Source organism: Heloderma suspectum, chromosome 9 (assembly GCF_057233095.1).
Source record: "Heloderma suspectum isolate Gila_16-S chromosome 9, 16-S_ref, whole genome shotgun sequence".
NCBI lineage: Eukaryota > Metazoa > Chordata > Lepidosauria > Squamata > Helodermatidae > Heloderma > Heloderma suspectum.
The window spans coordinates 14,500,982-14,514,440 of NC_139466.1; the positions used below are offsets into that span (position 1 = coordinate 14,500,982).

At 47.2% G+C, this 13,459-nt stretch overlaps 1 protein-coding gene across 3 annotated transcripts in view; it reads right to left on the reverse strand.

The window, feature by feature from the left end:
• Positions 1 to 1,938: 1,938 nt before the first annotated feature.
• KIAA1210 (KIAA1210 ortholog) overlaps positions 1,939 to 13,459 on the reverse strand; it is a 57,734-nt gene continuing 46,213 nt past the window's right edge. For all 3 annotated transcript variants that reach the window (XM_084813738.1, XM_084813741.1, XM_084813740.1), the window contains 4 exons: positions 11,687 to 13,282; positions 10,588 to 10,772; positions 9,230 to 9,335; positions 1,939 to 4,184 (listed from right to left, as the gene is read on the reverse strand). In XM_084813738.1, coding sequence (XP_084669864.1) covers positions 4,018 to 4,184; positions 9,230 to 9,335; positions 10,588 to 10,772; positions 11,687 to 13,282 — 2,054 coding nt within the window. In that variant the 3' untranslated portion in view covers positions 1,939 to 4,017. The remainder of the gene's footprint in view (positions 4,185 to 9,229; positions 9,336 to 10,587; positions 10,773 to 11,686; positions 13,283 to 13,459) is intronic.

The window sequence follows — 13,459 nt, forward strand, 5'->3', positions numbered from 1 at the left end:
GGGCACCCGCCAAGGGCCCCACCCTGGCAGGGGCCCACTGACAAGAGCCCCTGAGCTTGCTCCACCTCTTCACCATTTCCTCCTGCTTGTTCACCTGCCTCTCGCTCTGGCCCAGACAACGGTGGCGGTGAGGAGGAGCAGCAGCAGACACCGCTGCCTACTGGCTCTCTACCTGTCAAGTGAGAAATTGGGAGCAATGATGAAAAAGATGAGGAGAAACAGGAGCTGGTGACAACACACACTCCTCTCTAGTTCCAGGGCAGCCTGGAACAAGAGAATGCTTGTAAACCAATTATAAATCTGTCTCATAGATACGTTGATAGTGCCTGAGAAAATCAGTACTTACTGTACCCGTTTAAAAGATACCCTTTGGTGGATAGGCTGGTTATGAGTTTCCAGGGCAGGTTTGTCCAGCATCCTTGAAACTTGTGGTCTCCCATTTTAGAAAATCAGACTAGAGAGCCAAACTTAGGAACATCGGAAGCTGCCTTCTACTGAGTCAGGCTGTGGGTCCATCTAGCCCAGTATTGTTGACACTGACTGGCAGAGGCTCTCCAGGGTTTCAGTTTTTCCAGCCCTACCTGGAGATGGTGGGAATCGAACCTGGGGCTCCGCATGCAAAGCAGGTGCTTTACCACTAAGCCACTGTTCAGAGTGACTCCTAAATTCAGGTTCAGTCTTAAACGTGGCACACAGATGCACCAATTGCCATCATGTCAGTTTAACAATAAAAAGGCACCGGGGTGGCGGTGTTGATTTTTGCCAAGACTGCAGCGTGCAGAAGGTTTAATCTTTTCCTCCCCTGATGCAGCTCTGATGAAAATCCCCCTCCCCCTTGGTGTGCCAATTTATTTATTTATTTATTTTTACTGACATAATTGCAAATGGCACTTTGCATTCTGTCTTGTTAGGTCCTCAGTTAACGATAAGCAGGCCTGCCTCCATGTGCATTAAGCACACTGGGTTGGTTCCAGATTTAGTCATACTTAAGAGGAGACCCATTGAAATCAATGGGACTTAACTTGGTCAAAACTTCAGTCCCATTGGCTTCAATGGGTCTACTCTACGTAGTACTAAACCTGGAAACAAGCCAAGGCAAATTTATTCATCGTAAGATGGTGATAAATACTGTACATTTGCTGGCCCCAATCCAATTAATCAATACTTCTTCCTTTGCTTTCAGTGGGAGATGCCACACACAATCCCACTCAAACATTAACAGGACTTGCTTCCTCCAGATGTTTTGGGCTTGGAAGAAACTCCCATAAGCCCCAGCCAACATGGCCACTGGTCAGGGATGACGGGAGCTGTAATCCAAACATCTAGAGAACATCACAGTCCTTATCCCTGGCATTGAAGAAATGTGTTTATGATTGCAGCTGTGTGCAGCCTGAACCCAGGCATGTTACCTGAACCCAGGTAAGTAGTACCAAATTCAATGGGTCTTATTGCCTAGTAAGAGGACACAGGACTGTAGCCATACAGCAGAATCTCATCCATGTTTACTTGGAAGTAAGTTAAGCCCCAATCCATCAAATGGGGCTTACTCACAGGTAAGCATATGCAGGATTGCAAGGCTTAATTACAACTTACTTAAGCTGGATCAGGGCCACTGAACACATATGGCATGAAACAGGCTAATTTAGGAATTGTTTTAGCTGGGTAGAAACGAAAGAAACTCTTTGGGGTTCATTTTCTTTACAAATGTTCTGTCGCCCTCTGCTGACAGGCAAAAGAGAAGCCAACATAATACCTTAATACAAAGGAAATAAATTCCTTTCTATATTGAAGTAGCTTGCGTGCTTTTTGCTTGGCTGGGAGGGGAGACAACTTCTCTTGGTATTTCATGTATTTGTTAGTAAGATGAAGACCACCATTAAAGGATTTATTAAAAATCATGTGCCCTCTCCCCTCCACTGCAACACACAATGTCGAAGTCCATTATGACAAAAGTATTTAATAACAAAAAATATGGGAACAAAATACAAAAAAGGGAGAGGGGTCACAAAATGCGAGGATTACCAAAAAAAGAAGAAGTATATACATGCCATACATTTAAAAGGTATATAGAGATACCATACAAACAGAAACAAACAAAAACAAAACCTCCACAAGATATATATTGCTTTTGGTGTCCTTTGCAGAGGAGAAGGGAGTTAGGACAGCAGTCTGAACCAGCCAACAATATGGGAAGACATCAGGGGTGGGTTAATTCCAAGTTAGAATTTAACTGCCCGTTTCCTGGACTGGTGGCCAAAATGTCAACAGGAACAGGGGAAGTTGTCTGTTTTCCTGAGCAAAGGACAGAACCACGCCTCCAAATCCGCTGCCAGTGACGAGGAGGCTTGGAAGGTGCAAGGGTTGCAGGAGTTGCACAGAACTGTTAGTCAGCACCCCTGCCTCCCCTCCCCCCCAGTTGCCTAGGCCAGGGGTGAGCAGGAAATAGATCTTGAGACATTTTGGGCTTCAACTCCCAGCATCCCTGACCACTGGCCATGCTGGCAGGGGCTTCTGGGGGCCCAAGCCAAAACACCTGAGGCTCTACCTTCTCCCCGCCCTGACCTAGCCTACGCAGCACAACTGGTTTAGACACGTATATGCCTCCTTCCCTGTATAAAGCCCCTGTGCGCCAACTCTGCCACTCCTCCCTTCAAACCTCTAGATCAGCCTTCCCCAAGTTGATGCCCACAAAGCATTTAAAACAGAGTTGCTGGACTGGGAGAGCTGCAGATTGTTCTGTTCAGGCATCACATCACAATGTTCCCAGACAAGTATTCCAGGTGTTATTTTCACCTACCCAATCCTCAGAAGTTAGGCTACTGGCCCAAGGAACAGGATGTGCTGCACAGGGGCTGCCCATGCCTGCAAACACACACACCGTGAGGTCAGTGCCACCAACCAGCTGTCTGCATAGGTAACAAGCACACCTGCACAGGTGGACTGGCCTTGAGGGGGCACAGGAAGAGGGGGGAGTCCTGTTCTGCATCAGATTGCTCAGCCATGTTTGGGTTCGAAGGCAGGAAAAGACGTTGACAGGGGGGCAGTTGCTGCAACTTGATGAGAGCAGCTTTCCGTACAACAGCGAAAGCCCTCAGATGTGAAGCCCCTAGATCCAGGCTTACTCAACCTAGTGTCCTCCAGATATTTTGGAGCACAACTCCTAGCATCCCCAAATGTTGGCCACAGTGACTTGGGCTGGCACCCAAAATATCTAGAGGGGACCGGGTTGGTGAAGGCTGCTCTGGCCATCCTTGAACGACTATCTCCTGTACAAGAGGAAGTGGGGGTGATTTGGTGGTCAGCATCTGATGTACCAAGGACGGCTATCAAGACTGGCGTTGACGTCACGTTGGCTGCCAGGAAACCGAGTTGGACACTGGAAGAACCTACCCAAAAAACGCCACCACCATCCAGTTTCGCCTTCAGCTGCTAGCAATCCAGATTTCGCAGGGGACATTCAAATGTTCCAGTGGAAGCCGTCACACAGCCCTGCAGAAACACTGCCTCAGCTGCCTCGGAATACTGTTCTTGGAAGGAAAAAGCACGCCGACCTTCGAGGCCCTTCTCAGCCACACCTTTGCCTTCAAGTGAAGTATGGTCGACGTTTCCTTGGCGCAATTATCGCCTTACAGTGAAAAGCACACAGTGTATTAACGCTGACGGTTACCTCAGGTTTAGGGTTTGGTAGAAAAAGTCCTCCGTTAGCTAGCTGCAAGTTAAAAGAGGCCTCCTTCCCCGTATCTAGTCCCTGTGTGCAAACTGCTGCTCCTCCCTTCAAACCTCTAGATCAGCCTTCCCCAACCCGGTGCCCTCCAGATGTTTTGGACCTCAACTCCCAACAGCCCCAACCAGCCTGGGCAGTGGTCAGGAAAGCTGGGCGTTTTTGTCCAAAACAACTGGAGGGGGCCAGATCGGAAAAAGCTGCTGTAAAAGATGCTCACAGTGAGTGAGGCCTGTTAGTAGACAGTACGCTATTAATACAGCTATAGGCAGTGAGGACAAAGTTCTCCTGAAAGGCTACTGAACAATCTGAGGCATTTCACTCCAGGCTTTGGCCTTTTTCTTGGCCAGAGAAAGCCAGGGTGGTTCGGCAGGGCTGCAGGATGACATGGGCAGGCTCAGCATAGGCCTTGCTTCCTTTTCTACCAGAGGGGCTTCCTGAGTCGGCGTTCTGACAGGCGTGGCTGAAAAACAAAGCAGGACGATGAGCAGAGAAACCAGGCAGCGCAGGAATCTTTGCAGACTCCCCCAGTCTCACTTTCTTTTAAAGCAACATTGATCCAGGTCCAAGTTGATGGAGGAGGTTTAAGACAGCAACCCAAACCATTTTAGAGCAGGGGTGTTGAACCTCTTTCAGCCCAAGGGCCAAATTCAGTTTCAGAGAAACTCTCAGGGGCCAGTGGTGGGCGGGGCTGAAGGTGAAAGGGGAGGGGTCAAACTACCAGTGTATTTTCCAATGGACCCACTGTGTGTTTTATTCGGCTATCTTAGGCCGCAATCCTATGCAGGTTTAGACAGAAAAAAAGTCCTACAACTCCCAGCATTCCCCAGTCAGCCATGCTGGCTGGGGAATGCTGGGAGCTGGACTTTTTTCTGTCTAAACCTGCATAGGATTGCACGCTATTAAAGACTTAAAATTAACGTGCGACTTGGAGCTTATTGTTAACCTTTTAACAGTTAGCAAAATACTGAGAGCTGCTTTCTGGAAGAAGACCAAGATTCTATCTAATGAGGTCTGGGACATAGTTTACATGACAAAATTGACTTATTTGTATGTGCTCTTAATATTGAGAATCTGGCTGGGTGACCGGCTAGATGGGCGATTTAATAAACAAACAAACAAATAAATAAAATTTAAGAAAATATAAGGAACAAGGTTCTGTAAACAAGTTTATTCAGAAATGGTCACTCCTTGTAATGTACTGGAATTCCAAATTCATGGATGGTTTGAGTCCTTCTGCTGTTTAAATGTTATAAGAGTCTCTTTTTTCTTTTTCTTGCTATATCTTGTGATTTGTGAAACTACTAATCAATTTTAAAAATAAATTTTAAAAAATGAATTAAAAAATAAAAATAAATTTTAAACTAAATAAATAAAAAATAAAACACATATAGTATAATTATTTTATTATTATTATTTTATAAAATGAAATAAATGTTTTTTAAAAATTAATAAATAAAAATAAATTCTAAATTCATGGATGGTTCAAGTCCTTGTGTTATGTTTGAAATGTTATAAGCGTCTCTCTTTTCTTCTTTTTCTTGCCATATCTTGTGATTTGTGAAAATAATGATTAATTTTTTTAAAATACTAGGGTGTTTTAGCTGAGAGCTCTTACTGACAGTAACTAAACCTTAAGAGAAGCATTTCAACCTTTTAGAATGTGCATGTGGGGGAACATTTGCATAAGCCAGGAAACCACCAAGAGATAGACAACCAGGGAAAAGGGGTGGGGTCACTTGGAGGGGGCGTGGCTACCTGGGGAACCTCGGAGAGTCGGACTGGGACCCCAGGCAAGCTAAATTTGGCCTGCTAGCCTGAGGTTCAACACCCCTGATTTAGAGAATAATACAAAGACACCCAGAGCACTGTGAATTCCATGTATCTGTGGGAAAGGTGCATTTCAGGAAATTCTCAATACTAGAGTGCATACAAATTTTTAATCAATTGATCCATTCCACCTTGCTGCAGCAGACGGAGAGAGGAGACCACAAGGCCCCTCTCTCTCCATCAGTTCAGCTGAGAGACCAGCTGTCATTTGGCTCTACCCTTTCTGGAACTGTTTCCATTCCAGCTAAACATTATAAGAAAACTCTGTAACTTTAAGAATTGGTGCTGAAGTGTGCTTGTTTTCCTCTTCCCTCCCCATTCCTCCTTTCTTTCGTGTTGTGTCTTTGCAAGCCTGTGGACCGGGACTGCCTTGTTTTTGATCTGCATACGACACGGAAGGAGCAATCCTATCTGGGTGGATGGTTGCCTCCGAGCCCGGGGGCGACTGCCTATCCAGTGCAGGGCGGGAGGAGTGGTGAGAAGCAGATCTCCTCCTCAATCCCCCTGCCTGGTTTTCGCAGCTAGACAGGATTTCAGCTGTCTAACCATGGGAAGCGGCAGCCGGACAACACATAGAATGTGTCATACCAGCATTTCTGACTTCCCCACCCCGGCACTCCCCCAGGAATGCCCCATTTTTGCAGCTCTGCACTCCTCTTCCGAGTGCGGGGCTGTTCTGCGCTGCCTACGAGGCGGCGCAGGAGGGGGTGGAGATCGGTTCTCAGGGAACCGACTTCAGAGCGTGGGCTCCAGGGTGGGTTCCCGGAAACCGACTTATCCTATGGCCTTCTAGCCTCTGACTAGCGGTCATAGGATTGCGCCCTTAGTCAATTTTAAGTGCATAATAATACAGTCAGGGCCAGAAATATTGGAACAAGGATAACTGTTTTGGCAGTTGGCCTCTGTACACCACCACATTGAAGTTGAAAGGAAACACACCCAGATGGGAGCGAAGTCAGGACTTTCAGCTGTAATTCAAGGGGTTTGACAAAAGGGGGGCACTAACCATTCAGGAAGGACAGCCAGTGGCATACACCTCCCCTCCCCCATTGGTGGCTCATAAGTAATGGAACAAATCAACATCATCTCAAACTTAAGGATCGCCTTTAATGAAAATCCATTGCAGTCAATGACTGCCTAAAGTCTGGAACCCATGGACATGACCAAATGCTGAGTTTCCTCCCTCAAGATGCTTTGCCCGGCCTTTATTGCAGCTGCCTTCAGCTGCTGCTTGTTTGTGGGTCTTTCTGCCTTCAGTCTTGTCTTCAGTAAGTCAGACGCATGCTCTATTGGGTTGATATCAGGCAACTGACTTGGCCATTGAAGAACATCACACTTCTTTGCCTTCAGAAACTCTTGGGTAGCTTTTGCTGTATGTTTTGGGTCATTATCCATCTGCAATGGCAATATGAAGCCGCGTCCTATCAGTTTGGCAGCATTCGGCTGAATCTGAGCAGGAAATATAGCCCTATACACTTCAGAATTCATCCTGCTGCTTTGACCAGCAGTCAGGTCATCAATAAACACCAGTGACCCGGTTCCATTGGCAGCCATACATGCCCATGACATAACACTGCCTCCACCATGTTTGACAGATGATGTGGTATGCTTTGGATCATGAGCTGTTCCTTTCCTTCTCCATACTTTTCTCTTCCCATCATCCTGGTACAAGTTAATCTTGGTTTCATCAGTCCAAAGAATCTTCTTCCAGAACTGGGCAGGCTTTTTTAGGTGTTTGCTGGCAAAGGCTGATCTGGCCTGTCTGTTCTTGAGCGTTACCAGTGGTTTGCACCTTGTTGTGAAGCCTCTGTATTTACATTCATAAAGCCGTCTCTTGACTGTAGATGTTGACAATGACATGCCTACCTCCTCAAGAGCGTTCTTGACCTGGCTAGTTATTGTGAACGGGTTCCTCTTCACCATGAGCAGAATTCTGCGGTCATCCACTTTAGTTGTCTTCCATGGTCTTCCAGGCCTTTTGCTGTTGCTGAGCTTGCCAGTTAATTCCTTCTTTTTCAGGATGTTCCAAACTGTTGGATGTACCACTCCCACTGTTTTTGCTATCTCTCTGATGGGCTTATTTTGTTTCCTCAGCCTAATGGTGGTGTCAGGGTGGAAACTGAGCCGATAGAACCCCAGAGCAGTTCTGATTCTGAGGAGGATCAGCAATCCATGGGAGAGGAGCCAGCTCATCCCTCACAGGCAGAGCAGCTGGCAGAGATTCCTCCTGCCAGCATTCCTGAGATAGATAGTGATCCTGGCAGTGAGAAAGTGCAGGAACGGAGCTTGCTAGACGCTCGATGCAGACGCAGGGAGCGACGAGCAATGGAGGGCACGGAAAAGAGGCGTAGCGCCCATTTGGCACGCAAGCAACGGCCGCCTCCCATGGACCCAAGGGAAAGAGGGAGGATCTCTCCCTAGCCCATAAGTTCAGGGTCTTCAAGTGACTCTCCTTAAAATGGGGATCAACTGTCTACTCGGAGCATAAGCTACTCTGCTGTTCCTTGCTTAGTCGCTGGTGATTAGCATCTGAAAGAGTCATTAAGTTGTAAAAGGATTAAAGCCTTGAAAAGAATCCTTTCATCTGTATCTTGAGTTGGCTATTGGAGTGTACTGAAAGAGGCCGCTAGGGCACTCCTGACAGATGGCCTCCTTCACTCGCATGGACACCTCTTTGGACCTCATGTTGGGAGTCCCAGTGAACAGCTACCACATGCAAATGTAACACTCAGAACCACCTCCAGGCCTTTTATCTGCTTGATTGGTCACGGGGCACCCAGGAAACAGGCCACACCTGGCCATGCAGCTGCTTGTCAGCCATACATTCCATTACTTATGAGCCACCAACGATGGGTGTGTGTGCGCGCACGCGCGCGCCACTGGCTGTACTTCCTGAATGGTTAGTGCCTCACTTTTGTCACACCCCTTGAATTACAGCTGAAAGTCCTGACTTCGCTCCCATCTGGGTGCATTTCCTTTCAACTTCAATGTGGTGGTGTGCAGAGGCCAACTGCCAAAACAGTTGTCCTTGTTCCAATATTTCTGGCCCTGACTGTAATAATAATAATAGGTTGGGTTACCAGTCCCACCCTTGCTGGCTGGGGACAATGGGAGTTGCAGTCCAACACGTTGAGAGGACCACCACTCCTCTTGGTGGTGGGGGAAGGATGCTCTATTTGTACGGAAAGCCCACAAGCAGGACAGGAGAGCAATAGTCCCCTTCTGCTGTTCCAATTGCTGTTGAACAACTGTGGAAGGGTGCTATTCTCCTCACGCCCTGCATGTGGGCTTTCCAGAGGCATCTAGCTGGCCACTGTGGCAAACAGGATGGTGGACTAGATAGACCTTTGGACTGACCCAGCAGGGCTGTTGGAGATCCATAAATCAACCAAGTATTACAGAAATGCCATTAAGTTTCCAGTGATCTCTTCTTGAACAGGAAGAGAAACCCTGGTAAGCTGCCCTCTAAGCCATCCTGGAACTCTTCTGCACTTTGGGAAGCAGAGTAGTGTGCCGTGTTATTCTTTTACTGACTCTGTCAATGCTGTTCTATAACATATCAAACACAGCTACTGATTTTGTCCGAGCACGATGCTATCTCATGCCCACAACCTTAGCCGAGCTCTCTCTCCACCCCCACAAAATTGAGACCCCCTGTTCCCTTTCAGCTTTCAATACCTTTTGTAAGTGATGCAGTCACCTTCGACTGCACTTTACTTTCAAGTGCACACAAGTGATGAGTGCTGCTCTTCTTCAATATGTTCTCACCAATAGGGTTCACATCCTATGAAGTGAAAAGAATTATTGTTGTTGTTGTTGTTATTATTATTAATTTGATTTTTGAGTTGCCCTATAAGCTGCAGCTCTCACGGTGGCATACACAATAAAAGCAAAACAATACAACCAATAATGAAAGCCAATAATAAGACATATTAAAAAGTATGACTTCAAAAGAAGCAACAAAGATTTGGCATTTAAAAGAGATAAATAACTGAACAGATAAAAACAGAGGAGATTATGCAGTAGTACTCATTAAAAACGAAGCAAGCAGCAGTTTAAAAGGTCTGAGAAAATAGAAAGGTCATTGTCTGGCACCGAAAAGTCGACAAAGTAGGCACCAGGCACAGCTCTCTAGGAAAGTCACTGCACAATTTGGGGGCCACCACAGAAAAGGCCCGCTCACAAGTAGCCACCCACCAAATCTCAGTGTATGGGGGCACTCAAAGCAGGGGCTTAGTTGATGATCTCAGGGTACGGACAGGAACATATGGGAAGAGATAGTCCTTTAGATACTGAATGCAATTGACACAGTGCAGCACAAGTACACCTCGACATGGCTAATTTCCTTTTCTTTCACAACAGGCTAGTTCAGACATCATGTTTCCGGCCAAACGGCATTATAGTCCAACAACATCTGGAGAGCCACATGACCCCACACCGCATGGTTAACAAGCCACCCTGCAGGAAACACGCTGTGTTCAGACAACCCACAGTTCAACAACAACCAATGCTCAACCACTGAGTGTAGGTTAGAGTGGGTTGTTTGTTGAATCATGAGTGAGCGTGTTGTCTGAAACTAGGACATTTTTCACAGGGTGGCATGTTAAACATGCAGTGTGTCTTGTTAACCACCCTGAACAATCCAACAACAAACCATGGATTCTCAAGGTGGCTTGTTCAAGAGAAATAAGCCACACTGCGTGGCTGACAAACCACCCTGAGGAAAATGCGCTGTGTTCAGACAACACGATAACCCACGGTTCATCAACAACCCAAACTCAGCCACTGAGTGTGGGTTAGCATGTTGTGTGAGCCCAGTCTCTGTATGCTGAAGGTCGCAGGTTCAAGCCCCGGCTTCCTCAATTAAAAACGATCTTAGGTGATGGGACAGTCCCTGAACCAACACTGCTATCCAGAGAAAACAGTATCGGGCTATACGGACAAATACTTGAATTTGGCAAGAGGCATCTTCCTATGGTCCTGTTAATTTGAACAACAGTCAAGTTGTATCACGGCATTATTCCTACAGCTCTTACCTTTTCCTGCTGGGAAGTACCAATGCACTTCTCCCCCTTTTGTTCCGATTTGCCAACAGACTTCACTTCCCTTTTCTGCCCTTTGTCAAGAGGGTGGCCCTGGAAGCATTTCTGTTTCTGTTTTGCCATCGAAATCCATGCTGGTTTGGAGGACGGGGCTTCGAAATGCACAGCTGGAGTTTGCTCTAGGGGAAAGGAATGGGAGAGAAGTTGTTCAAAGTTTCATCTTTATCTCCCCACTCAGGGGTTGCTTATTCACGCTCTGCTCTAAACCTTTGCACTCCTGGCTCTCTGTCCTTGTTTCCGCCTGCCTTCAGGAGTCTGCCATGCTGTCACCAGGGCCAGCTCTCCCATTAGGCAGAGCAAGGTAGCAGATTCTCCGGAACTACCAAAAGGGCAGCAAATGGCCAGTTATTGATTCTACTTTTCCTTCTTTCTTTCTAACCACCACGGAGGATGCAATTTTGATTTTGTCACCTCAGATGACAAGATATCTCAGCAGGCCATCTCTGACTCTACCTACCCCACCCCTCGGTCCCTCCCCTGGTGCTCTGCTTTCACCAATACTGAATAGAGCACCACCACAAACAAAGGTAGCAGAGCAATACCCCCTTGAAGAGGGGGGCAGGACCTCTTTCAGCCCAACTGCCAAATTCCATTTCGGAGGGGCCAAATTCCAGTGGTGGATGGAGCCAAAGGCAAAAGGGGTGAGGCCAAATTTCTAAAAAATACCAGCCTATTTTAGCTTAAAGCTCTTAGTCTCAGTATCTAGGCCTTAGGGGAGGCATTTTGACTTTTAAGAACGGGAAGAAAAACTGCACAATTTTTTTTTTTTTAATTTATTACATTATCCCCCACCTTTCTTCCATCATGGAACTCAAGGTGGTTACACGAGATTCTCAGGTGGTCTCCTCTCCAAGCACTGACCAGCCCCAAACCTGCTTAGCTTCAGCAAGGTGGCTGCCTCATGTGCCTTCAGACCATGCCCTGGGACAAAAGCCAGGGAACCACCAAACGATTGGTGGTCAGGGGGAAAGGGCATGGCACCAAGGGAAGGGGGCATTGCCTGAGGTTCGACACCCTGCCATAACAGAAATACCTGAAGGTCTGCCCATCTGCTGCTTGGTTGCCCCTTCTTCTGGTTTGGCTTTGAGGGAATTTTTGTTTTCTTGGAAGCTGGATTTCGTAACCAAAGCTTTAGTGCTGGCTGTAAGATTTTGAAGTGGGATCCCAGAACCTTGTGACTTTGGCTCATCCTTGACAGAGAAGGTTCCAGAAGCTGCCAGTGGAACCTGCTTTGGGGGCTCATGCTGCTGGTGTTCTGTTTGGTATTTTAATAAAGAGGACGTTCTCCTCAGCTTAACCCCAAATGGGCTCTCCCGGCCTTGCCCCTCGTCACTTGACCACTCGAGAGCAGAGTTCAAGTTGGCCGCAACGTTCCTGTTACCCCTCTCCAGACGTTCTGGGCTGCTCAGTATACATCCCTGTGTGGCTGTATCTAACTGAGGCATTCCTTCAAATAACTCTGGCCTTATGGGTGAAGATGGGGTGCTTCTAGAGCAGGAAGCGTTCACGGAGTTCGAACCTCCCGAGAGAGACCTCTGCCAGGCGGGCGCAATGGTGAACCTGACTGGCTTAGCAGAAGCAGACTTTGCCTGGGTCTTGACAGCCTCATCCAGAGCTTTGCTTTCTTCCCTTGTTTTCACACTTCCTGACTGGTCTCCAGCATTGCCATTGGCAAGACTGCTTTTAGAAGCAGCCTCAGCAGGTCCCATGGTGGGCAGACTTCCTGAAGAAAGGTTGCCCAGCTTCTGAAAAGCATCAGCCTCTTCCTTGCCCAGGCTGCTGCTCAAAACAGAGCAATGAAGTTCCTTCAGGAGAAATGGTTTCTCACCCGCTGCGCTCTGAAGCAGAAGGCTATCTAGAGTGGCATCCAAGATGGCAGACTCTCCCTGCGGGATGACTGTTGGCTTCACATGGCATTCAAACAGCTGAAGTTCCACATCTGCAGGCTGTCTTGCGTCTTCTTTGGCTGCTGGGCTGTTTTCAAGGGCTGAGACCATGGCCTTCTCTGCTTCTGAGGGAGCATCCAAAGCAGATGAAGAAAACTGGAGAATGGGCAGTGCAGGATCTGCCTCAAGGGTGACAGATCCATTCCCACCACCAGACCTGTCTTCTGCTCTGTTTACGTATATTGCATCACTGCCAACTCTAGAGTCTTCTGCTTTTTGAACTACTGGTTGTAGGCAGGGGGCACTGATACGTTCTGCTCCAGTATTAAGGTCCCCTCCCAAGACATCTCCATGTAAGACAGAAAGTAACGTATCACAAAGTCCAATGGCTTCTGTTTCAGTCTGTAAAGTTTCAATACCCTCCATGACTTCTTTCCCAGAGCTCTGTGGCTTTAGTTCAAGGCCACTGATTGGGTATCCAGTTCTTTTTTCCCTTTCCTCCTCCATTTCTTCTTCTCCTTCACACGTTGTTAGAGAAGATGGTGCTTTAGGACAGGACTCTGTTACACTGGCCTGGAGATCCGTTACCAGCAATTTCTGGTCCTCTGATGCCAAGATACAAATCCCATCTACGCCAGGGCGAGCATTCCAAGAGTAACACAAAGCATCAGAGGTCCTTGTCACAGGAAGCACATCATTAGTCCAAGACCCATTTAACTTACTTGCATTTTGGATTGACGGGCCTGTGCAGGAAAAGAGAGGAGGGGGAACATAAGAAGAGCCATGCTGAATCAGACCAAAGGTCTATCTAGTCCAGCATTCTTTTCACACATTCCCCACACCATGCATCATTTTATACAAAGAAGATGGTTTCTGGTCTTCAAAACTCATACAAACCTAAACTCTCTCCCCCTGTTCTT